At 50.5% G+C, this 26,318-nt stretch overlaps 1 protein-coding gene across 1 annotated transcript in view; it reads right to left on the bottom strand.

Annotated features, from left to right (window-relative positions):
• The window catches only part of NSUN5 (NOP2/Sun RNA methyltransferase 5), a 55,680-nt gene extending 29,679 nt beyond the window's left edge, over window positions 1–26,001 (bottom strand). Inside the window, exons 1-3 of the mRNA XM_078679586.1 lie at window positions 25,835–26,001; window positions 18,785–18,907; window positions 18,456–18,627 (exon numbers count right to left, since the gene is read on the bottom strand). Coding sequence (XP_078535712.1) covers window positions 18,456–18,627; window positions 18,785–18,907; window positions 25,835–25,927 — 388 coding nt within the window. The 5' untranslated portion in view covers window positions 25,928–26,001. The remainder of the gene's footprint in view (window positions 1–18,455; window positions 18,628–18,784; window positions 18,908–25,834) is intronic.
• Between the last annotated feature and the right edge of the window lie 317 nt (window positions 26,002–26,318).

The following is a 26,318-nucleotide window of genomic DNA, read 5'->3' as shown; positions in this document are numbered from 1 at the left end:
CAGACCTGGAAGCAGAGGTCAGCCTGGGACTAGGGTTCAATTCCCGGCTCGGCGGGGTCTTGAGTCCTAAAATGTCCATGGACTCGACAATTCTCGCTCCGGTGCCTACTCGATTCACGGGTTCACACTCTGCGACTCTGGGCAATAGCTTGCTTAATCTCCACAACGGCCCCTCGCGGCGGGATGCCTGGCTTTCACCTTGCGGATACCCTGCCGGGGTTATCTCACAGGGGAATACCAGGACGGGTTCCCTAAGCAAGCGCTTAGAAACCGCTTGGTGATTTGCGCTATATAAATTCCTGTACATATGTTACGGGGCCGAGTTTGATCTGCATGGGCTGTTCGGAGGGTGGGGAGTGAAGGAGGGGATGCGGGAACTTGGAACGTTTATGCATATTATGTAGCACATTGCACAGGGGTACAGACATACTATGGAAAGATCCACGATAAGATGCGGGAGGTCCTGGGGGTGGAGATGAGGCCGGAGGCCCGCAGGTGTATCCTACATGTCTGCGAGTCCACAGATCTGAATACTCAAAAAGCAGTGGGCGACGTTTGCGTACATGAGAGCTAAGCGTCATATTGCTCAGCTGTGGGGGGCAAGCCAGTTGCCCCGAGTAGAGAAAGGGGCGCAGGATTTGGACAGGTGCATGTTTCGCGAACACGCAGTATATGCGGCTCGGGGGTGTCCTGCAAAGTGGGGGAAGATTTGGGAGGCATGGAATCACTAACGTGGAGATCTCTGTGAGCCCTCGGTGCGCCAAGATGATGTTGTTAATAATTTTGTCCACCCTAAGCGTGGAAGGGCATACTCAGACATGAGTCCCTTGCTCATTGCACCATCAGGATTCAAGCAAGCCGGGCCGAAGACGGCTGTAATGCCAGAAACCGGTCCCCGGAAGCTTGTTTCCTTCCCAGTGTAAGAATTGGCTTTTGTAGTTTGGTTTGCCCTGTTCCCATCATGCACTGGGACAGGAACAGACTAATTTGCATACAGCCAGGTTCTGAAACTGGGATGGTGCAATGAGCTAAAAAACGGTGTTGGATCTAGCCCTGATCTCTTGACTGGGTGAGAGTATTCTGCTTAATTCAGAGACTCTGTCCCTCACCACCCCTTGTTGTAAATAATTTTGTCCACCCTAAGCGTGGAAGGGCATACTCAGACATGAGTCCCTTGCTCATTGCACCATCAGGATTCAAGCAAGCCGGGCCGAAGACGGCTGTAATGCCAGAAACCGGTCCCCGGAAGCTTGTTTCCTTCCCAGTGTAGGAATTGGCTTTTGTAGTTTGGTTTGCCCTGTTCCCATCATGCACTGGGACAGGAACAGACTAATTTGCATACAGCCAGGTTCTGAAACTGGGATGGTGCAATGAGCTAAAAAACAGTGTTGGATCTAGCCCTGATCCCTTGACTGGGTGAGAGTATTCTGCTTAATTCAGAGAGTCTGTCCCTCACCACCCCTTGTTGTAAATAATTTTGTCCACCCTAAGCGTGGAAGGGCATACTCAGACATGAGTCCCTTGCTCATTGCACCATCAGGATTCAAGCAAGCCGGGCCGAAGACAGCTGTAATGCCAGAAACCGGTCCCCGGAAGCTTGTTTCCTTCCCAGTGTAAGAATTGGCTTTTGTAGTTTGGTTTGCCCTGTTACCATCATGCACTGGGACAGGAACAGACTAATTTGCATACAGCCAGGTTCTGAAACTGGGATGGTGCAATGAGCTAAAAAACGGTGTTGGATTTAGCCCTGATCTCTTGACTGGGTGAGAGTATTCTGCTTAATTCAGAGACTCTGTCCCTCACCACCCCTTGTTGTAAATAATTTTGTCCACCCTAAGCGTGGAAGGGCATACTCAGACATGAGTCCCTTGCTCATTGCACCATCAGGATTCAAGCAAGCCGGGCCGAAGACGGCTGTAATGCCAGAAACCGGTCCCCGGAAGCTTGTTTCCTTCCAAGTGTAAGAATTGGCTTTTGTAGTTTGGTTTGCCCTGTTCCCATCATGCACTGGGACAGGAACAGACTAATTTGCATACAGCCAGGTTCTGAAACTGGGATGGTGCAATGAGCTAAAAAACGGTGTTGGATCTAGCCCTGATCTCTTGACTGGGTGAGAGTATTCTGCTTAATTCAGAGACTCTGTCCCTCACCACCCCTTGTTGTAAATAAGATGACGAAGAGGTGCACGAGTCCCCTAGATCCACTTTTACTATTCTGTATTGTAATTTATGATGGATAGAAATGATGAAGCTTACAACAGTTTCAATTGTCACCTGATGTTTATTTACTGATGCTGTTTTAATAAAAAGATTTTTTTTTTTAAATCCAAGGCACAACGCGCAATACCAATAACTTGTATGGACCCGCTCCTGGATATAAAATAGGGTACTATGTCCCGTAGTGTGGGCAATTATGGATGTCCCAGCCGGGACTAACACTAACTTGAATGGTCTGAAGACAGTAAAATGAACTACCAACTAAATGGCAGAAGATACCCATCCATATGAGATTTGCTTCAATCGCCATTATTCTCTGAACAATTCCAACAGGTAGCCAATCTATAATGCGCTGAGCAAGGGACCAACGTCTGGGAATACCGTGCCATTTTAGGGCGAACAATGCAAACACAATAAGATGATGGATGGAGTGCTGAAACATTTCCGTCACACACACCCAGACACTATTAGATCTGGGTTAAATCCATCATCGTTATTTAGCTCACTTTGCCACGCAAGTTCAGACCTAGCCATATGCAAATCAGTCATGACCTTGTTCCTCATGGGAACAGTCCAGCCTGAACTTCCAAGCCGGGTCTTCCCTGGATCGGAAAAAAGCATCCTGGTACTGGTTTCGGGGTATCTCTCCTTATCAGCCAGGCTAGCTTGAATACAGTGGGACAGACCTGGCAGTTTGGGCTGGACTGTTCCCATGGGGAAAAGGGTCAAGACTGATTTGCATATGGCTCGATCTAAACTGGAACGGTAAGGCGTGCAAAAAAATGATGGATCTAACCTAGATCTGTGACTAGGGGTCAATGTTCGATTGATTCAGCATTCCGTCCATCATGTGTTCTATTTGCATTTGTTGTCCTAAGTGGGAAGCGTATGCCCAGACGTGGGTCCATGATCACTACGCCACGAGATTCAAGATATCCTCATCGATTAGGGGTGAAACCTAGAAACCGGTCCTAGGATGCTTGTTTCTGATCTAGGGAGGACCTGGCCTGGCAGTTCGGGCTGGACTGTTCTCATGGGGAACAGGGTCAAGACTGATTTGCATATGGCTGGTTCTAAACTGGAACGGCGTGGCGTGCAAAACAAATTATGGATTTAATCCATATCTGTGACTGGGGGGTGAATCTTTGTTTGATTCAGCATTCCATCCATCATTTGCATAGCTGCCAAGGTTTTGGATTACTATGTGTGATATTTCCATAATTTCAGTGTGAATATGAGTGACATTTCAATGACTATGAGTGACACTTTATTGCAAGAAAAATCAAGCAATGAAGACGAGGGAAAGTCTCTCTCCACCCAGCTCTCTTCCATCACCCTTTGTTTCTTGCATCCTTTCTCTCTACTCATTTCACCCTCTTCTTTTTGTCCGTACTTCCTCCTGTTGCACCACTTTTACCCTTGTCTATCTCTCTCCTGCACTCTCCCAAGTCTTGATGACTCCTGTTCATTTTTTTTTTTTTGTAAAACAATTTTTATTGCAGGGATAGGCAAAACATACCACGATACATCGAGCGACTTACAGTTCAGTGTCACAGTGCAATATTTGTTACCCAGTTATATGAAACAGCCATTTAGCCACATCCCGGAGGCAGGGCGGCGTCAATTCGCTATATCGTACACTCTGCGGGCCGAGAACGTTCTTACTGTCAGCTCTGCAGGAACTCCTTACTCTGCTTTTATTCGTGTAATGCGTCACCGCTCTATTGGGGTGTTCGTGATGTGCATAACCCACCCCGGGAACCCTGAACAAAACCCGCCCCCTCCCCCTATCCGCCCCTCCCTGTGTCATCGTCAGTGATCGGTGCAACCGTAAGGCCCTAAACGTGGGAAAAACGGAGTCAATGCTTCTTATTGTCTGTGTGCATCTGGTGAATGTACCGTGGGCGTATTCGACCCTGTTCGAGGTGTCTCGTCTAGTGTCTCCTCTTCCTCCTCCCCCTCTACCAAACTGTCTCTCAACGCCTGTACCAGTGTTTCCCACGACATTGCAGCCTCCTGCCCCTTGTCATTGGAACTACGGCGGGCCAACTGGTAGCGTATCGTGCTCTCCGCAGTCGCCCACTTCAGGAATTCATTCATCCATCTTCTATGTGTCGGTGCCACTTTCGATTTCCACCCTCTAGTCAGCTCCCTCTTTGCTATCAGTAGTCCCATATCTATAAATTTACTCGTCAGCTTGGTCTTCTTCGTGTGGGGGAACCAATGTAAGATGGACACTGCGCTATCGTAGTGTAAGTTTCTGTCAGTGACTGTGTTCAGGGTCTCTTCAATTCCCGCCCAATATACCTGTAGCCTCGGGCAACCCCGTAACATGTGGACCAGGTCAGCCCCCGCAAGATTACATCTGGGGCATGCTGCATCTGTTACATGAAAGTACTCTGCGATCTTGCATGGCGTGAGGTACGCGCGATGGAGTACATATAGGTGTATTAATTGGAAGCGCGCATTCCTAGTGCTTTTCTTGACTCTCCGTACCAATTGTGTCCATGTAGTGTCTGGAATCTCTAATTGCAGGTCAGCTTCCCATTTATTTTTAAGTGTCGTGAGCGGTAGTAGGGCGTCCGTGTGCATTCTGCGATAAAGGCACGTAACAGCTTTAATCGTTCCCGCTGCCATCATAGTATACTGGCACGCCAGTGATGTAGCAGGTTCTATCAGGCCCTCACCCCAATGCGCCTGTATGGCTCTCACCACTGCCGCATGCAGCAGGTAGTCCCCCCTCGGGAGGTCATACCGTTCTTGCAGAGTCTGGTAAGGGGATAACTCACCATCCTCGTAGAGGTCACCCACCATCTGCAATCCCGCCTCCTCCCAAAGGTGCAGTCTCGACCAATCGCCGCCATGCGGGAGTGCCGTTACCATGCCCAGTGGAATTTCCGGAGCATACGGGTGCCCAGTTCCGGTACGCCTCTGCGATCTGTTCCAGCACTGGCGAAGGGTCCGCTCCTCCAGGGAGAGCTCTCGCAGAAGCAGTTTCTGCTGAAGAGTAATGTATGCTAGAACATGGCGGGGTGTGCCGAATTCCCTCCCCTGCTCTGGGCCGCGGTACACTCTCGCCACTTCCTGCGTGAAGAATTGTAACTGAGCCGCTAAATAATAGAGCTCAAAGTCCGGAACCGCGAGGCCCCCTTCGTCCTTAGGACGGGTCAGCATCGTCAAAGCCACTCTTCGTCTGCCAGCTCCCCATAAGAAGGACACCACCGCTGATTTCAACTGTTTGAAAACCGTGCCGGGTATCCATACTGGGAGGGATCGGAAGAAATATAGGAGACGCGGCAGAGCGACCATCTTCAAAAGAGCAACACGGCCCGCTGTCGAGAGCGGCAGGGTGGCCCAAAAGGACATACAACTCTTCAGGGATCGGATACAGCGGCCTATGTTACCGTCGAGAAGGTCTTTCGGGTCGTGGTAGATGTGCACTCCGAGGTAGCTCAGGCATTGGGGTTCCCAACGCAGATTCTGGCGGAGTGAAGGGCATTCCTCCCCCCTCCGAAGTGGGAAGAGACAGGTTTTCGACCAATTCACCCGCAGACCCGACACATTGCCAAAGTGCTCCAGCAGACTCTCAGCGCCCTCTACTGCCTTGTCGGCGTTGTCTAGAAAGAGGAGGAGGTCGTCCGCGTATAAGGAGATATAATGGAGTTCACCCCCGTGAGCCAGTCCGGCGTAACAAGCCCCCTTCCGAGCCTGAGCCGCAAGCGGTTCCATCGCGAGCGCAAATAGCAGTGGGGACAATGCACACCCCTGTCTGGTACCTCGATGTATCTCGTATTGGTCTGACACCAACGAGCCCACTCTCGCTCTCGCCGAGGAGTAGAGCACCCTTGTCCATTGTATGTATCCCTCCTCTATACCGAATTTGTGCATTACCGTATACAGATTTTGCCAGTCAAGGCTATCAAAGGCCTTTTCAATGTCGATCGCCAACACCAGGGGGGACCGCGCCTCAGATGGCGGAGCGTCCACCAAACGAAGCAACCTGCGAATGTTGTGGGTAGTGTTCCTCGTGGGAATAAAACCAGATTGGTCTTTATGGACCAGGTCCTGCATATGTGTTAGTAGTCTGGTGGCCAGCACTGTGCTCAGTATCTTGTAGTCAGTTGCAAGCATCGACAGTGGTCTGTAGGACGCCGGGTCCGTGCTCTCCCTACGAGGTTTTAACAAGGGGACCATTATGGCTTCGCTCATCGATCGGGGGAGTCTGCCTACTTCCTTGGCCTCGTTATATATCGTTTGGAGTCTCGGGGCTAGTTGATCTAAGTATCTCCCGTAGAACTCTATGGGCAACCCGTCAATCCCCGGCGTTTTATTGCACGCCATTCGTTTCACTGCCCCCCTTATTTCAGACAGGGCGATTGGGCCCCCTAGAGCATCTGCTTGTTCCCGCTCTAGGCGTGGTAGTTGCAGGTCGCTCAGGAAAGCATCCAATTCCGCAGCGCGATCACTCAGCTCCGCTCTATATAATTTCTCATAATACGACCTGAAACAGTCCAGTATTTCTGATTGTGTAGTAAGGGTGTGGTTCCCATTTCCCCGCAAGGCCAAGACCGGCTGGTTGCTCCTATTGGGGTTCGCCAACCAGGCCAGGAGAGTCCCTGTTTTGTCCCCTTCAGCTAGGGTCCTCGTCAGGTATGCTTTATAATCGAAACTACGGAGGCGTTCCATCTCCACTGCCACCGCTTCCCGCGCTCCTCTCATTTTCTCCTGCAAGTCAGGAAGATTGCGCTCAGCCTTGTCTAAGTCATCTATTAACGTTTTGCGCACTCCCACATATTTCCCGATGCAGTGTCCCCTCACCACTATCTTAAATGCATCCCACTCTACTGCCCTGGAGGAAGCCGTGCCCTCATTCTCCGCGAAATACTGGGTAATCCGCTCCTCCAGTTCAGCCCGGAATGGTGGATCATCCAGCGTGTCGGGCCGCAACTGCCATGTCGGAATTTTAGGAGGTTCAGTCACCCAGTCCAGCGTCAGGAGGAGTGGGTTGTGGTCGGATAACGTGTGTGCTAGGTATTCCGTTCGGGCCACCGCGGCAAGCACCGGGGGGGAGCACAGGAAAGAATCTAGGCGCACGTGGAGGTCATGTATACTAGAGTAGAATGAGTAATCGCGCTCAGCGGGGTGCTGTGAGCGCCAACAGTCAGACAGGGCCCTTGTGTTCTGCCAGTCAGATCTGCATCTCGCCAATCGGTGTACAGGTGAGGTGTGGAGTGGTGGGTGCGATCTATCTAGCGTAACATCCTCTACAGTATTGTAGTCCCCTCCCATTAGCACCGGTCCTGTAAGATAACTGGCAAGCCCCCCGGAGAGACCTGTAAAGAATGTCGCCTGTTCCGTATTTGGTGCATAAACGCTACAGAGCACTATGTGTCGACCTCTCAGTAGCCCTTCAACAGCCACATACCTCCCATTTGGGTCCACCGTATGCCTAGTCACCTGAAGGGGGATTCCCGCCTTAACCCAAATGAGCACTCCCCTAGCAAACGCAGAGTACACAGTGTAGAACAAATGACCCCTCCACCTGCGCTGGAGCGCAACACCCTCTTTTTTGGTTAGATGGGTCTCCTGTAAAAACGCTATATGCACCCCTCTACGAACCAGGTATGAATGGACCTTGTGTCTCTTCGCCATTGTGTGTAATCCCCGCACATTCCACGATACACACTTCAACAACCCCACATTAGCCATTGTCCCGGTGGAGAAAAGGAGAATCATTGGTGTGTAGCATCCTGATCGCTGACTCGACCCCGCCCCCACCCTCCCCGAGTAGCCCCCAACTGCCCATCCCCAAGTAGTCCCCAGAGGCACCCCAACCTCTCCAGGCCCACCCTCCCCCAGAATGGGATCCAACCTCAAAGGAGTCGTTCCCATCCAAACAGTTGAGCAACGTGCTCACGTAGCGTCTAATACGCAGTCAACACTGCGTTGGCCTTATGGGCCTCGGGGTGCGCAAACAAGCTTCCGGGTCTTTCAAGTGCTGTTTCCTGACCCCCTGCCCATTCACATACAGTAAGTCCCACATCATTTCAGTCACATAAACTTCTGCTCCAAGGGCATTAGAAATCTCAACAAGCCCCCTCAGCCCCACCCGGTACCTTGTCAAGGAGTTCAGCCCTCCACGATTTCCCCCGATGTCTGTGGCGTGATCTTCGGGCCCCTGACTCCTCCTAGTTCAGATAGATCAGTGTCCGAGCCCGTGCCCTGGTCCTCCGAGCCCGTTCCTTTCTCCGAGTGGGTCATCGCCGCTCCCGATACTTCTTTCACCGCTTGTAGCGCCGCCTGCCGTTCATCCGCCGTTTGAAAGTTCGTCGGCCCCTTCAAGCCCCGTCCGCGCCCCCTGTGGCACCTCGAACGTCGAAGTGATTGTCCCTGGCGCTCCTCCTCAGCCCGGAACCGGGCCCCATCCGTGCCAGCTTTGTAGGTGTCCCACCAGGCCCAAGCCTCCGAAGACGTCGGGAAGAACAGGGTGTTCTCGTCTACCACCACTCGGAGTCTGGCCGGGAATAGCAGCGAGTACTGTATACCTTCCGCTCTGAGCTCCCTTTTCAGAGAAAGGAAAGAGGCGCGCTGTCTTTGGGTTTCGAATGTGTAGTCCGGGAACAGTGTCACCTTGCTGTTGTCGACCCGGAATGGGCCCATCTCTCTCGCCCGCTGCAACAGCAAGTCCCTGTCTTTGTAGTGGAGCAGTTTTATGACCACTGGGCGCGGCGGGAGTCCCGGCTTCGGGGGTCTCGACGGCACCCGGTGCGCCCTCTCAAGCGTGAAGAAAGGGGATAGTCCCTCCGGGGCCACCACAGTCTGCAGCCATTCCTGTAGGTAGCTCACCATGTCCGTTCATTCTGATTTTTCCGGAAGGCCCACGAGGCGCACGTTGTTCCGCCGATTGCGATTTTCAGCGTCCTCAGCCCTCCTCTCAAGCGCTTGAATCCGGTCGAGCGCGTCCGCGAGTTTCCCATCCAACGACTTCTGCGCCGGCACTAGGTCCTTCAGGGTGGTTTCTGCCTCCTTGACCCTGTCCGACAGCTTCGCGTGGTCAGCTCGCAGGAGTCCCAGCCCCTCCGACACCTGCGCTATATCGTGGTGCAGAGCGTCTTTTGTGGCGGCTATGGCCTCCAGGATCCTGTCCTGCATTTGCTGTAGGTCCGTCGCAGGTTGCACGGGGTCCTCAGGTGTGTCCGTAGTAGGGGGCCCGTCCCCCTTGGGGCCCCTAGGCTTGCCCATGTCGCACCCACGTCGTCGAGCCGAGACCCAGGGGGTAGGCGGCGAGGGGAAGCTCCTCTGTCTTGGGTCGGCCCCCGCGCGCCCGGGCCGAGAAAGCGGTCTCCTCGGGCCCCCAGCTGCGACGTCAGCGCCCCAGCAGAGGGCACAATCAAGATCCCCACAGAAGGCCGGACCCCGGCAGGTAGGAAACGGGGCGCAGCCAGGATCAGCTCACTCTTTCCGGGGTGGTCGCGGTAGTCCAGGCAGTATGTCAGTCGGGCCCCGGGGCCCCGCAGAGAAGAGCGTCGCAGGCCCCCACCAAAAGCGGCGTCTCGGCGTCTACCTCTGGGGAAACCCTAGGTCCAGGTAGTCGTTGGCGGATCCCCAGTGCCCGGAGCAGCACTCGGGGGGGGGGGGGGGGTCGCGCCTCCCAACCATGGTCCGGTGATGGGGAGAATGACCTCCCTGTAGGGCGTCCAAGGTCTCTGTCGCACCCCGGAGTAGGCAGGGGAGCACGGTCGCAGTCGGATAGCAGGGCGAGGTCGCCGCTGAGCTGCCGTCCCTTGGGGCACCACAGCAGGCGTGGCGGTCAGACAGAGCTCCGGCCAGGGTCCTCACTCCATGCCAGGCCCCCGCGACTCAGCCCAAGTGTATAGCCCGCAGTGGGGGCGGCACCGCCAGGACCTATAGGATAGGCCTCGGAGCCGGGTCCTCAAGTTCTGCTCCCTGCTGGGGCGGAGCTCCGTCGCCCCCTCTCAGGCTCCGCCACCAGGCCGGCGCGACACCGCACGTCCCTCTGTCTCCCGCCTTCAGAGGCCCTACAGGGTCTCCTCACCCGCCCGGAGGGGTTAACGTCGGTGGTTCCACAGGCCCCAAAGCCGGGGCCTGGATTTACGGCTGCGCCGGGCGGGGGGCCTCACCGGGCTCCTCCGCGGGCCGCCACTCGTCCCAGTCCGTCCCTCAGGCGGGGTCGGCCGACCCCCAGGAAGCGCCGGTCCTTCTACCCAGGGCCCGCCGGCCGCTCACAACGCTGGCGGTTGCCTACGAGGATGCCTCCAGGGTCCCGAGGCGCTCGGTCACTCGGGTGCCGCCATCTTGGCCGTCGTCGGCTCAATCCTCTCTCAGCCCGCCGCAGCCCCCGCAGCAGCGCTACCGGCCTGATCTTCCCAGCGGAGCAGGTGTGGACGTGATACTCGGGATCCACCCAGGTGGAGCGGGGATCCCGAGTCTTGGGCAGGATTAATTCACGGATAGCCGGGCGGAGGGACGGGAGCCTCGCTAGGCTGCGTCCACCTCCATCGGCTGCTGGCCACGCCCCCGATGACTCCTGTTCATATTTAGCGCTACTGCCTCTTTTAGTCAGAAAGACTCTTATTTAATGTTTACTTCCTACATTGCTCTTTATCCATTGTAACAGCTTATTATAATTCTAACTTATTAACCTACATGATGTTACATTTTGGGACTCTTGATACTACTGGCTGAAAGTATGAAAAGGCGACACAGCCACTTGGCAGCTATTACAACTGAACTAGCTCATCTGATTAGTGTGAGAGGCTGGCTGAGCTGGTTCCAGTAAGGTGCATCTGCGTCAAAACAGGTCTCACATGAGCACACAGAAGCCTGTTCTCTCTACATCTTCGGAAAGAATGGTTTACAGAGTAGCTTGTCTAAGCTTTTGCAGTGAGAGACCTATGTATGACTGATGAACACGCTTCAAATTACTAATAGTTTACTTAACGTGGATTCGGTGCTTCAGTGGCGATTACTGCCCCACACAACAATCTCATTCTCTCATATATACTGCACTGTCAATGTGTCACTGACAGACGGCATCTGGACCTAGAGCTGTGCAAATTAAAGATCATTTTGCCTCTCGTCGCCACTTGTGGGTATTCTTTACAGTAGCCATACACTGCTCCGGTGCTGATCTGGGCCTGACACTGCACTGACCTGCCCAAAGGGCACAGCGTCCTTCTGGGGTGGCAGTGCAAGCAACATATGCATACAAAAGATACACAGAACAGGCAACCAACAAATGTGATGGAGTAAACTGCGTTCCCAATCCCATAAAGTAGAGCAGAATAGACAGCAGCAGTGAAATCTTCACAAACAGGCCCAGCAAAGGGAATGGCAGTGCAAGCCTCATTTTCATACAGAGCTACTGAAAAGCCATTAGCAGTCCAAGTGTCTCAAGCATGCAGAGAAATTATACGTCATAAAAAAGGGCCAATAATACTCTACTCACTTGGCACTATCGAGCCTCAGAAAACCACCAAACAGTTGCTGTTAGGTGATATCAGTGTCTTGCGGCCAGAACACTCTTGCTAGGATACTGATGCTTTTTTGTCTCACGTTGTATACCCAACCCTGTGGGCCACACTTAAGCAACTGCCAAACTTCCCTCACCAGCACACACTCTACTGGGGGAGCAGCAGTAAATCTCGTGGTGCAGGACAGGCTGCACAGAGCACACATGTGTGTAGTGGTAGTGACCAATCACTCTGCTAACAAATAAAATGTCGTCCAATCAGGGTGAATCAGCCAGCCTCATCATAACTTGCAAGAACATCAATTGGGTGTTGAGTTACCTTGACCCACTTGCGTATAAGTAGACTCCCGAAAAAAATTGGGAGCTGATATTATAGATCTCAAAAGGAGGTAACACGCTCAATTTTAAGAATAAGCGTATGTGTAAAATGTAAATTGATACTTGTATAGCGCACTACTCACCCGCAAGGGTCTCAAGGCGCTTGTACGAATACCGCTGTGGAACCCATCCTGGCTTTCCCTGTGAGGTGTCCACTCCTGGGCACCCCCAAGGTGGAGGCCAGGCATCCTTAGCGTTGTGGGGGCCGTTGTGGAGATTAAGTAAGCTATTGCCCAGAGTTGCAGAGTGGGACTCCATGATTGGAATAGGCACCGAGGCGAGAATTATCAGGTCCGTGGAATTTTTGAGCCCAAGACCCGCCGAGGCGGGGAATTGAACCCTGGTTCCCGGCTAGACCTCTGCATCAGGGTCTGCCGCTCTAACCATTGAGCCACACTTGTGTGTTACAATATTTTTGCTTACAGTAATGCGGTATATAGACTTAAAATGCGTTAGTATAACGAGAGATATGTGACACTTGGCAGGGCTCCATCGGTTTGTTTTGCATTTGCTGCCCTAAGTGGAAAGGGTATGGCCAGTGGGACCCGTGGGTCGCCACGCCACCACATTCAAGCTAACCTGGCTGTTGAGGGGTGAAACCCCGAAAATGGTCTGTTAGAAGGTGGTCCTGACACTATGGGCCGCCCGGATATTTCGCTTTTTGAGCACCTAATTGTTGAGCTTTTACTGTGGGGGAGACTCATAAGTTGGGACTCACCCACAGTGAACTCATAATCAAAGAGACTGCATGGGGATTTTACTGGTGTCTCCCTGGCTTGACCAGGCCACTGCGCAGCAGCTGGAATAAGGGACACCAGGCTGGTTACATGCAGACACATGTCTACATGCGTGTGCACACGTATAGGGGCTGCGTAGGGGAGATTCCTAGTGTGCACAGCCAAGGAGCAGGGCAGATAGACTGGTGTGGCAGGATTTATGCAGAATGGGGTGGTGACATGGAATAGGCTTTACACAGTGGGAAGAAACATGCAGAGTGGGACTCCATGATTGGAATAGGCACCGAGGCGAGAATTATCAGGTCCGTGGAATTTTTGAGCCCAAGACCCGCCGAGGCGGGGAATTGAACCCTGGTTCCCGGCTAGACCTCTGCATCAGGGTCTGCCGCTCTAACCATTGAGCCACACTTGTGTGTTACAATATTTTTGCTTACAGTAATGCGGTATATAGACTTAAAATGCGTTAGTATAACGAGAGATATGTGACACTTGGCAGGGCTCCATCGGTTTGTTTTGCATTTGCTGCCCTAAGTGGAAAGGGTATGGCCAGTGGGACCCGTGGGTCGCCACGCCACCACATTCAAGCTAACCTGGCTGTTGAGGGGTGAAACCCCGAAAATGGTCTGTTAGAAGGTGGTCCTGACACTATGGGCCGCCCGGATATTTCGCTTTTTGAGCACCTAATTGTTGAGCTTTTACTGTGTGGGAGACTCATAAGTTGGGACTCACCAACAGTGAACTCATAATGAAAGAGACTGCATGGGGATTTTACTGGTGTCTCCCTGGCTTGACCAGGCCACTGCACAGCAGCTGGAATAAGGGACACCAGGCTGGTTACATGCAGACACATGTCTACATGCGTGTGCACACGTATAGGGGCTGCGTAGGGGAGATTCCTAGTGTGCGCAGCCAAGGAGCAGGGCAGATAGACTGGTGTGGCAGGATTTATGCAGAATGGGGTGGTGACATGGAATAGGCTTTACACAGTGGGAAGAAACATGCCAAGGAAAGTCAGTGTGCTTTACAGTGTGTATTCCAATATTCTCTTATGGGGATAGGGAGCACATGTGCAAGTTTTACTTTCCTATGGCCTAGAAATTCCACACACGCACTAAAGTCCACTGTAGCGGTTGTGAGAAGAAGTATTCTGCAGAGTCGAAAGTCATATTTTACTGCTTTTGGGTCATCCAGAACGGTCATATTTCTCTGAGCCAGCCATAACCAGGCCCTGGCTGGGAGCTGATCTCTGTAGCCTGGTTTGATGCCCTTTCGTCCCAGAGCGAAGACCTCCTCTCCACAAAGAGAAGATGGGTGTGGCTACAGGCTCATCCATCAGCAGCTATCACTGGGTGCCAGGCACGAGGCTGCACCAAGGAGGGAAGGCAGAGAGGGGGAAAGGGTCTTTTTCAGAGACCATATGGCCAGAGACCCTGGACGACGCCATCTTGAACCAACCCAGAGGCCCGGGCAGGAAGGAGGGAGCAGGGGCAGTGAAGTGATGTGTCGCGGTTTGATAGGACAAACAGAGACTTCCTGCCAGCCCCCTACTCAACTTTTAAAAAGTGCTTGCACAGGAAGAGAAGCTCTCTGTGGTGTGGTCTGCTGAGGCCTAAGGTGCGGAGCCTGGCACAATGGGCAGTTGGAAGGAGGAACCCCCGGACTGCCCCAGGGTCCTGAACAGTGCCAGGAGAAGAGTTCAGGACCAGTGTGCAGAAGCAGGGGTCTCTGCGCAGGGAGAAGAGAGGCCCAGGAAGAGAGCAGGCGAAAGGCTGGCGCAGGGAGCTAGTGAAGACAGCTCCCTGCTGAATCCCCCCTCTCAGACAACCAGAGGGCGAAGGAGAGGGCTCCTAGTGGCTGGGTAACGCCACCAGGAGCAAGAAGAGGCCAAAAGCAGGAGGATCGGACCCCTGGGGGCTGAGATATACCCCTGGGGGCTGAAATGTGCCCCCCCAGAAGGTGAGCGACCTTTGACTTGTGGCCAACCGACGACGAAGCGCGTAGGGCTCCACCGCCGTTTCAGAGAATGCCCCCGGGGTGAGTCAGGTCCTGGGGGCAGCCCCCACAAGAAGAAGTCACATGAAAAATGCCCTTCTCGGGGTGCCAGGAGCCCACCTTGGCCCCTGCTGAAACCGGAGGTAGTGGAGCGCTGTCGCACCCCCCTGGGAATGGGAGCAGGGGCTCGGGATCCCAACTCCAGGCCCTGTGTGAGACGAGGAGGCGGGGGAGCGCCACTGCGCCCCCTTGAAAACGTGCGGAAGGGGCCCAGGACCCCATCCGCAGGCCTCGAAGATGAAGAGGAGCTGGGGGCAGGGAGCGCCTCCCGCAAAGAGGTCTCAAGGGCCCTGGGTCCCCATAGCCGGGCCCGAACCAAAATGGGGGAGCGGAGAGGAGTTGGCCAAACGGCTAGGGCGCTCGAGCTTGGACCTGGGGATCTGGGTTCGAGTCTCGGTAACGACGCCAAAACCTCCTGTGATTCTGGGCAAATCACTTAATCTCCCCGTGCCTAAAAATGAATGTGTGTCCGTCCTCATGTAACGTAACTGGTGCTATGTAAAGCGCTCCGATCCCTGATTCGGTTCGGGTCTAGTTTGCGCTATATAAAACTCTGCAAAAAAAAAAAAAAAAAAGAAGAAGTCGCGCTCCTCGTGAAGATGCCCCCAAGCGGAGCGCCAGGAGCCCACCCTGGCCCCCGCTGGAATGGGGGGAGCGCCGTCGTGCCCTCCCCCCCCGAAGATGTTCGGGGGCCCGGGATCCCATCCCAGGGCCCCGAGTGCTGGTAAGCGCGTGGGGAGTGCCGTTGCACCTGGGAAGCCAGAGGAGCCGGTGAAGATCAGGGCGTCTGCCCACCGGAGCGGACAGACCAGAAGGGGTAGCCTGCTCCCGCGGCAGCACGTGAGGGTGCTGGCCAAGCGCGGTCAGCCGGAGCTGGGTTCCCTGAACTGCCCTCCACCGGGCAGGCATGTAGGGGTCCCGGGTGGGACCGGGATCCCGAAGGAGCTAGGAAGACGACCAGGGTCCGGGTGGGACCGGGCCCCCAAAAGTTGGCAAAGGGAGCTGGGGGTGGGCTCCCCGAGCCATTACACTCACCCGAGGGTCCGGGTGGGACCGGACCCTCCAACGTGGGACGCCACGGCCAGAGGCCCACATCGCGGCTCTCCCCGACGCAGTGGGAGAGCCGCTGTTATAATATGCATAGAAAGGAGCCTGAAGTTCCCCATAACGCATTGCAAGGCATGGGGAAATCTATTGTTTTTGGTGCCTGGTGGCAATCATAGCAGGGGGGTCACCCTCATTTGTGAAAGAGGCGCTGGGGGAGCTGCTGTAGAAGCGCAGCCTCCCCCCAAGCAGGAAGAGAAGTACCTCCCTAAGTCTCATGGGGACTTGAAAAGAATAACCCCCAAAGGGCTCAGCCAGCATTTTAAATCATCTTGGGCTGAAACGTTTGTTCTACAGCTAGAGGAGGGTTGAGAAGTGCATCAAGGAGTGAAAGGCTGAGTTGGGGGAAGTCTGGAGAAGGGCATCCCCTGGAGGTGATGCGGTGTAATTGCACCCATTGTGCATTTACTAATGTTATTTCTTTTAGAGGGACTTAAGGTCACATATGTAATTTGAAGTGCCTTTGTAAGGCGATGTCATAAGCAAAGTGGGGTTATGTTGCCAGACATTACTGCTAAGGCATCTGGCTGTCTATGTGTAATCCTTTAGGGGCTGTAACTGCAATGCATTCGAATGATACACAAATGTGACGAGTATTGTCATTCTAAAGTGATGCTTAAACATATATTCTTGCTGCTGCACTTAGGTGAAGGACCTAGACTGCTAGCCCTTAAGATGTAGAGGTGTATACTTCATGGTCAGTAGGAAATGCTCAGTCAGGGTGTGTGTCACCAAGGCAGGGTTACCTATTTTAAATGCTTGATGTGATGGGGGAGGGGTGGCGGGGGGTCGCCACTCGGATGGTGCCAGTGTGCAGGGCTCTTGCTCCAGGGTATGTTCAACTAACTGCATTGGAGGCAAGATGATGTGCAAACATGGGAGTGGTGGTACTAGACCCCACCCCCCTGCAAGAGGGCTGGAGATTTTACGCAATGTCACTCCAACAGCTTATACATATTTGTAAATTGGTGCATAGTATTGAGTAGTGTGTGTGTTTTATAAAGCAAAGTACAGACTGGACAATCAATTATTGAGTGTTATTTTTGCGCACCTGCATGTGGCGATTTTTAGCCCACACCACCTCCCTTGAGTAAGCCTCAGACTGCTCTGCAACGCTAACCTCTGCGAGTCAGGCGCTACAATTGGATGTTTGGTTCCCAGTGAAGGACAAATGTAGTCATGTTATTTGTGCAGGCCTCACAGATGCTGCCTCGTTTTACAACACGGTCCGAGGATGATTGTTTCTGGTCCAGGGAGGAGACCTGGCCTGGCAGTTCGGGCTGGACTGTTCCCATGAGGAGCAGGGTCAAGACTGATTTGCATATGGCTGGGTCTAAACTGGAACTGTGTGGCGTGCAAAAATAAAATCATGGATTTAACCCAGATCTGTGACTGGGGGGTGAATGTTTGATTGATTCAGCCTTCTGGCCATCATCTGTTTTTTTTGCATTCAGATTTGTGTATACGCACAAACGTACACATGCCTTTTGCTTCTGGTACGTGGGAGATAAATAGTGCTTGTCCTCTTTCTTTGGCATACTGCTTTTTGTTGTGCAAAGATAAGCCAAGCTCTCCTCCATGCATATCTGTTTACATGAAATTACACCACTGCATAGGCAGCACCACATGATAAAATAAGGCAGCAAGGCTTTGTGTTGTGGGGAACTTGGACTATAATAAAGTTCCTGATAAAGTTACTTTCTCATAATTAAGTTCTGCTACCATTTTAAAAGAAAGGTGTATGTGGCATATGGGAAAAGGGCATCAGTGAAGGCCATCTTTGAACAAGGAGGATTAGGACTATGTACAGCAAAGGGAATATTTAAACTGCAAGAATATCAGTTGTTACCACTACAGACATTTACAATGCAGTAAATTACAATGCATATAATACAACGTGTTGACCTAAATAAATAATAACTTGTGTGTGTGATGAAGTCCTGCAGTGCAAAATAACTGAAAATGGTATGTACTGTATTTACCTGCAATTTAAAGCCTGCTTGGTAAAGATACCACATAGTAAAGTGTGTAGTAAAGTTAGCATACCAACATTAACAGTTAGTAAAGAAACATTCTTTGGTTTTACAAGGATACTGGAGGATATATTTCAAATAGATTTTTTTGAAAATGGTTGGAATATAACTTGCACATTTTTTTTTAATACAAGAACATATTTTGTGTTTGCTCTTGGGGGGTTAAAGAGTGACACAAAACATCCCCCCAAAAAAGCAGCACTACCAGCCCAGATGTAGTAGACCTCAAGAATTCGTAAACATTTATTATCTATTCTGTACAATAGCCCTAAAAAGAAAAAATACTTTTTAACCCTTTAGTAATATGCAACTGAATAGTGCCATGTTGTGGTATGAGAATTCTGCAAAAGTTGCTCAACATGGACAGCTGGATTGCTACAGACAATAGACCTTTGCATGGTAGGGGTCTGCCTGCCTGTTTAAGAATAGCCTAGTCACACACCTTTTACTGCTCCTGCTGCTGGAGCCAAGAGATCCTCATTGCAGCTCACTTTTTTCTTGACTTTCAGACGGGCAAGATCAGCTTTTAGTCTGGCCTGGTGCTTCCGAGCAATCATCTTCCAGACACCCCCGCACTTCAGTCCCTTCCCAAAGAGGATGTCATAGACCAGCACCTGTAGGAAAATGGTCTATTATCACAAAGAATAGGCAGAAGTTCTACAGCCGCCATGTTAACTTACATGGTGAAGCAGAGGCATGAAATGGCCATTTTAGAGGACGGCACACGCTCACGATAGAGTTGTAAAGCATGACCAGCAGGAAAGAAGTTACCTTTGCTACGTTCATCTTCAGTTTCTTCTCCTCACGCAGGAGATTGGTGCGGTTTATGATCCCCTCCAGAATGGATGAATAACGAAGAGTTTCACAAACCAAGGCATAAAGTTGTTTAATGTTCTAGTGAAGGAAAAAGAGACCACAATTAAACCTTTACTAAACACATTTATGTGCACATGTTGAATTGGCCAAGACAAAATGGAGCGCTGCAGCCAACTCCTAGGGAAACCTCCAAAATGAGGAAGCGGCTCTTATCTGTTGCAACAGGGCGTTCTACACGTTAGGAGTGATGTAGGAGAAGGCTCGACCGCCAGATCTTGTTTTCCTTATGCGTGGGATTTGTGCAAGTAGGAGTCCAGATGAGTGGTGGTGCATGGAAGGTTTTTGAAAGCAGATGCGGTTAAGGTATGCTTGGCCATTGTATTGGACAAAGATGGCATCCAGACAGTATGGTAGGCAATGAAGATTAGGTCCATGGAACACTGGTACAAGGAAGACAACAACCATGGACATTAAAATTGGGAAAAATGGCTATCAATGGGTCACTGGTATAGAGGACGATGGTGGCCATGGGAAATTGGAATAGGAGGTAGGTAGCATTCATAAATCACTAGTGAGAGAAATACAACGTCATTCCGTTGGGCAAAGGACTAAAAGGACATCCATTGAGGGGTATATGTCATTCAAGGGGGATTGATAGGCGAGGAAAGTAGCATCCATGGAATTTTGGTATAATGATGCATTACAGAGGTAATTGGCTGCTGAGTGCTGGTAGCTGGCTTTTTTGTGGTTGTAGGATGAATATCACTTTTTATAGTGCAATAACTCCATTTAAAGTAGATCCTCATCAGGACTTTAATAACCTGACTAGTTTTCAGATCACAGGAAGAGACAAGGGTGTGCCCTGTTCCAAAGGAACTACCAGGAAACTTCATGCAAGTTCTAAACTGATGCTAAAAAGTAACATTTTAGGAACATGTATTCAGAGCTTGTGCTATAATCAAATACGATGGTATGTGAATGAGAGACTGCTATATTGAGGAACATGGCGTCTATAAGACATCGGCATGGGAGGAAGACAACAGTAAATGTGCAGCAGATGGTGGTGATTTAGGGTTTGTGGGGCTGCATTGAGTCCTTCTGTGGATAGTGTAGTGAATTCTGCTGAACTGCCGCTGGGAAGTGTGATCAGTACCACGATAGGCTCCGATAGTGGTAGTACTGTAAACGCTTCACGGTATATCATAGAGAGTACTACAGTTGAAGTCTGCTGAGTTTTGCAATAAATGTTACATCTAGTTTTTATTTTGCCGTATTGACAATACAGGGAATGACGTGGAGCAATACTGTCATGGCAGGATTAGCAATATCATGCCTAAGTAGAGGTGCAGCAGTGAGTTGTAATGCATTTTTGCAATACATACTTCAGGTGGTTGCAGCTGAGGTGTGATGCAGTATTTGTAACACAAGTAGGGTGACCAGATGTCCCGAACTTCCCCAGACAGCCCCGTTTTTCAGAGGACTGTACTAGTGTCCTAACGCTTTTCTTCATTTTCAGTTCATGTCCCGGTTTTGGGGGCAAGGGTCAAGTAATTCTGCAAAGTGGAATTGAAACTATACGCTAGTCTCAACAAGCACCTCTGAAGTGATTAAAGTTACTAGCTGTTTCTTTCAGGCAGCACAGAAGGAGGTCTGCTGCATGCTCGTAGCAGAGGGAAGACAGAGTGGGGAGGAGGGCAAGGGGGCTCAGGGTAGAGGTCCTGCCACAGATGATAATATATATAGGACCGTTGTAAATGAAGATATATAATATAATATAATATATTTATATAAGCCAGGACAGGCCAGACATAAAAGTAACCCGAAAAACCTTAGGCCTACTTTTATATCTGATCTGTCCGGGTATTTTGCATCTCAAAATCTGGTCACCCTAAATAGAAGTGCAGTACTTAAGCAAGTGTCCAGTGTAGTAAATGTGGATAGACAAAGTACTTATTCAGTGAGAGTTGCTGTTTCTGGCGTGCAGCAGTTGTTGCAATCAGTGTTGCATTGAATAGTTTAATGGATGCGAAGTGAGCACTGCAAGGAGTGGTAGAACATTGGAACAGTCGGAGGTGCATTCGATAGTGTGTGGGAGGAGCTTTGATCGGGAGTGGCTCAATAAGATTTCTACAGAAAAGTGTGGCGAGTGCTGCTATAGCGATTCACTTCGATCTGTTGCGTTGTGTAAGTACAAAGGATGGTACATTGAGCTATGCAATAGCAGCACTGTAGCAGTAGTGCAGTCGATTTTGCTGCTAATATTGCAACTGTAATGACTATTGTAGTGATTATACTGCGAGTGTCCTAGTGATGTGGTTGTGGAGATGTTGGTGAGCGCTAGTTCGGCGATTGCCTCGGGTGGGTGGTGCAGACAGTGTTGCCAGATTTTGAAAGGCTTCCAAAGCTGTTTAATTACCAGCCCAAAACGAACCAGTCCAAGCCCAAACTTGTAACACTCAAATAATGTAATAATAGGCTGAAGCAAACATTTAGAAGAATAAATCTAGTTTCTATTTTAAACAAATATGTATAACTCAGTGCCTCAATCATTCACTGCATTACGCACATTATAAGTAGACATGGAAAAATAGTCACTCACTTCTCATGTACTGTTCCACCACTCTCTTCAGCAAAGACACAAACATGGTGTCTCAAAAATTCTGATCAGAATTAAAGGCAGTATAAAGTAGTGTGCCTAATTGGTAATCTTATGTGAAAGTACATACCTTACCAGCAACAAACATTATTTACCAGCCAAAATACCCAACAGCGTGAATGTGTGCTTTGCAGATGTTACAGTCCACATTTAAAAATGACTCCATTAACCATTGCTACTGAAGCAAAACTTTACACAATTTCTAAATCCATGCACTTCATCTGTGAAATTCTCTCAAATGCACTTTAAAAAGTGAGGTTTCCCTTTAATAGATTTCATGCCTTACAACGAAAGTGAATCTTTTGTGCAGCATATCTCCTAAGCACAGGGAAGATGGGAAGGGCAGTGGCAGCACAACGGCAATGGTGAGCAAGAGGAAAGTGGCAGGGACATGCACAAAAGGAACAGGCAGCTGCCATCTGACCATGCTGGGCAGGCAGAAGGGGCAGTGACAGTTCAACATAACAGGGGCAGGTCCATAGAACATGGTGGAGAAGTGTGGCTCACTGGTTAGAGGAGGCAGACCTGGAAGCAGAGGTCAGCCCGGGACCTGGGTTCAATTCCCGGCTCGGCGGGGTCTTGAGTCCTAAAATGTCCATGGACTCGACAATTCTCGCTCCGGTGCCTACTCGATTCACGGGTTCACACTCTGCGACTCTGGGCAATAGCTTGCTTAATCTCCACAACGGCCCCTCGCGGCGGGATGCCTGGCTTTCACCTTGCGGATACCCTGCCGGGGTTATCTCACAGGGGAATACCAGGACGGGTTCCCTAAGCAAGCGCTTAGAAACCGCTTGGTGATTTGCGCTATATAAATTCCTGTACATTTAAATTTACATGGTGAGCAAGAGGGAGGGAGCCGGTGTCCGCAAGCTAAGCACACAGGCTAAATGATAGGGGCAGGCCTGGACCCTTTCAGTTGTTTTGTTAGTTTCAAACGGTATGTTTTACCTGACATTTTCACCTAACTATAACATCCATTTAACCTTTGTTTTTCAGTGGAAAAAAAAAATATATATATATATATATAAAATGTAAACATTGAAGAAGGCGTTGTGCCGAAACGCATCGGTTCAGTGCTTGTTGACTAAGCCAATAAAAACATTTTATTGACATTCACCCATGAGTGCACCCGTTTTACTGGCTATATTATTGTGGCCATTGGAATTTGTTGCTGTTCCGCGATTCACCACTGCTGGAGTTGTACCCAGGACATGAGGTGCGGAGGAAGGTAGAGTACATTGAAAAACGTGTATATATATATATATATATATATATATATATATATATATATATATACACACACATATATATATACACTCACACAGGCATACACAAGTGCCATCAAAATCAGACCAACCAATGTTTTCATAGAATATGGAGCAGTTTCTCCAAGTAATTACATGCCAGGCTACACCAGCCGACCTGTGTGGCATGGCCTGCCAAGCCCCTGGACTCATTCATGTGAGCACAGAGGTAGAGACCCACTTCAGGACACTGCGCCCCCAATTCAATGCCATGGTCCAGTTTAGTGTTAGTCGTGGACTCGCATGAGCGAGCAACTTTAGGCCACTGGCACTGCCTGGGCCGTGCCCCCAGTCACAGTGGCCAGCCAGGCTACACTACATCGTACACAATGTCAAGCTGGTGACTCGAGTCGCAAATGCAATTAGTAATTGGGGTCGGATTGAGATCACAATTCGGCCCGGGCACTGACGAAAAAAGTGGCCCACATTCAAGAGGCGTGGCCCATATTTAAGGGGCGTGGCCCACATTCAAGGGGCGTGCCCTTTCATGAAACACCATTTGCACAGACAAGGAATGAAAGTGGGAGGATACTGTTCTTGCACAGGACACAGGGCCAAGGTGACAATGGCCTACATGCTGAGCAACTAAAAAAAATAGCAAGGCCCCTTTCTGTCACAAAATTATTCCAGCCCTCCAGCACAGGAGCACCTGAAAAGCAGCAAAGCCCCTGCTATTACTAACCTACTTAGCCCTCCCCAGACCTTCAGCTCAGGAGCACATGAACAGAGGTAAGGCCCCTGCAATTAGTAAATTAATCAGCCCTCCAGGCCTCGGGAAAATGTCCTGGCAAGGGAGCACAAAAAACAGCTTTCTGGGTCATCCAAGGTAGCCAGGTAGCCAGGGTGGAAGCTGAGGTGAAGCTGGAGCATGGGAAGTGCCTTCCCAGTGTGTTCCGGCAGTTTGAGTGTTTACCATTTACTGTAGTATTACCCTTGTACCTGTGTATGGTACCCTTTTGTAACTTGCACACGTCACTTTTCTCTGTTATCACACTGTATGCTACCTCTCACTTTTGTTTGCTTTAGATACTTGCACAAGTACCACCATTGCCTACGTAACGTTTGTTCTTGTGCTGGAGTGTTTGCCATTTATTGCAGTATTATACCTCTACTTGTACTTTGTACGCTTTTGTAACCTGCACACATATCACTTTTTCCTCCTGTAATGTACCGATTGCTACCTCATGTATTTTGGTTGCTCACTATTGTCACTTTTGATTCATGTAACTTAACGTTTGCTTTTGTAATTTGTCCACTTGTAATTTTTCTGCTCATGTATTATTGCTGTTCCTAGTGTGAAGCGCTCTGACAACTTCGGGTAAAGTCCGCTACCTCATGTATTTTGGTTGCTCACTATTGTCACTTTTGATTCATGTAACTTAACGTTTGCTTTTGTAATTTGTCCACTTGTAATTTTTCTCCTCATGTATTATTGCTGTTCCTAGTGTGAAGCGCTCTGACAACTTCGGGTCTCCTCATGTATTATTGCTGTTCCTAGTGTGAAGCGCTCTGACAACTTCGGGTAAAGTCCGCGGTATATAAAATTGCATAAATAAATAAATAAAATAAAAAAATTCAAAACATCACCTGGCCCCCACAGCAAGACCCATTCTTCCTCGCCCACTATGCCCTGAATGTGAAGGGCTGTGGGCGAGGTGTTAAGACTAACACCGTTTCTGGTCTGCATGGGCCCCAGGGGGGCCGAGGTGAAAATGGCTCAAAGGCCTGAGAAACACCTGGCCCCCAGGGAGGCCGATTCTTGCAAACAATCACCCCTCCCCAGCTTGATTGCTTGGCAGGGCAGGGGTGAAGGAGAGGCCACAGCTGACAATCGCTGTCCGGCCGCACAGTGAGGCTGCTTTCATTTTCTCTGTCTGTCTCCGTGCACTCTGTGGGCCGTTTTTTTTTCTCCCCTTTCCTAGTCCACTCTCTGTGGACTGGGAAGAAAAAAACGGCCCACAGAGGGCACCGGCCCTTCGGCCCATGCCCGAATGCCGCCTTGCCAATCCGCCCCTGGTACATGACATCCAAGCATGCAGTGATTTAATATGTGCATTTCCCAAAAAGAATTGACGTTGTATTGTTTGCCACTGCTCAAGACCACCACCACGAGGAAGTTGGAGAGTCGAGATTACCTGTCTCTCACACTGACATTACCCTGCGGGCTGCCTGCTCAACTCACTGAAGTTCAAGTGAGTCTGACAACGGCTCAACCCCACATGAGTCAGTTGATTCAAGTTGAGTAAATGTGTGTCAGCTAAGTAAGTTTACTACTGCACAGCACAAGAGAGTCAGCTACTCACGACTAAGTCGGAGAAGAGGAGGAGCCTGTGCGCGTCATCAGGCTTTTAAAGGCTGCGCAGGTGCTGGGCAATCATTTTTGCCACGGCTTGCATTGGTAGCGCTTTTGCGAGCTACTAGATTGGCTGCCCTATGTCCCATACACTCACACCGTACCATCTCAGCTAGGGTGGCAGAACACATGAGAGGAGGTGCTGCTGTTGCACGTGTATCAACGTGCGAGTCCTGTTCTCCAAATCACACCTGTGCCATGCTGCATGCTACACGCACAGCTTGCATTACGTGTCTAATGATTCACATGGCTACGAGCAAGTGGTGAGTGGTGGTTGGTTGACAATGATGATATAGTGTCAACCACCACTAGTGGGAAAAATATCACCAATTTGTGCGGGAAGTAGCCCAATCTGGCAACACTGCTGCAGTAATAGTGCAAAATGACGTCGTGAGAGTGGATAAAAGGCAGAAGGTGCGGCGTATGCTGTTGAAGTGTTGCATTTGTTGTTCTGGCAAATCAGTAGTACTGGACCAATGGGCGCCGCCGTGTCTACTTTGATGGATACTTCGGTTGCAACAGTCCTAAAAGCGGTGTAATGGATGATGGCGTGTCTAACTTATTGGGCCCTGCAGTAGGGTAAGCCAAGTTAACATCGCAGCGCGTGCTGCTGTATATCGGTGGGGTAGGTGCAGAAACAAATAAGTGTACTACTAAAAGGACAGAATATGGGCTCCGCGGCAGTTCACCTTGTAGCCGCTTTCGTATACCAGCCCCTTCACGGCCCCCTCCTTTCGCTGCGCCCGCTCCAAGATCCCAGCCGCAACTTGGTACAGAGCCATGGCTTCTCCGGCACCGGTACCCCGAGAGATCAACAGTGGGACCCGAGTAGCACGAGGGTCATTGACAGAGAGGAGAGACTACAGTCCTGGAAATAAACGACGGACGGCAGGATTCATAGGCAGAGACGACAGACTTCAGGGACTTTAATGCCCTAGCCGCAACCCCGCAACCCATGAAGGAACTAAGGATATTTTTTTATTTAAAAAAACAATATTGGTCATTTACTAGTGACAACTAGGAAATAAACATTTATTTTGAGAGTTGTTATTATTTGCAGTAGACTGACTTCATTTAGCGTTAGCTCTGCGATATACCTCTCCTCGAAACGCCCCGTTTCAACTTTGCATGGCAGACCTATCTTTGATTTATTGGACAGTGTTAATGTTCTGC

This window comes from Lissotriton helveticus, chromosome 3_1, assembly GCF_964261635.1.
Source record: "Lissotriton helveticus chromosome 3_1, aLisHel1.1, whole genome shotgun sequence".
NCBI lineage: Eukaryota > Metazoa > Chordata > Amphibia > Caudata > Salamandridae > Lissotriton > Lissotriton helveticus.
Note: the sequence above shows the minus strand (reverse complement) of the source record. Positions and strands in the feature narration are given on the sequence as shown.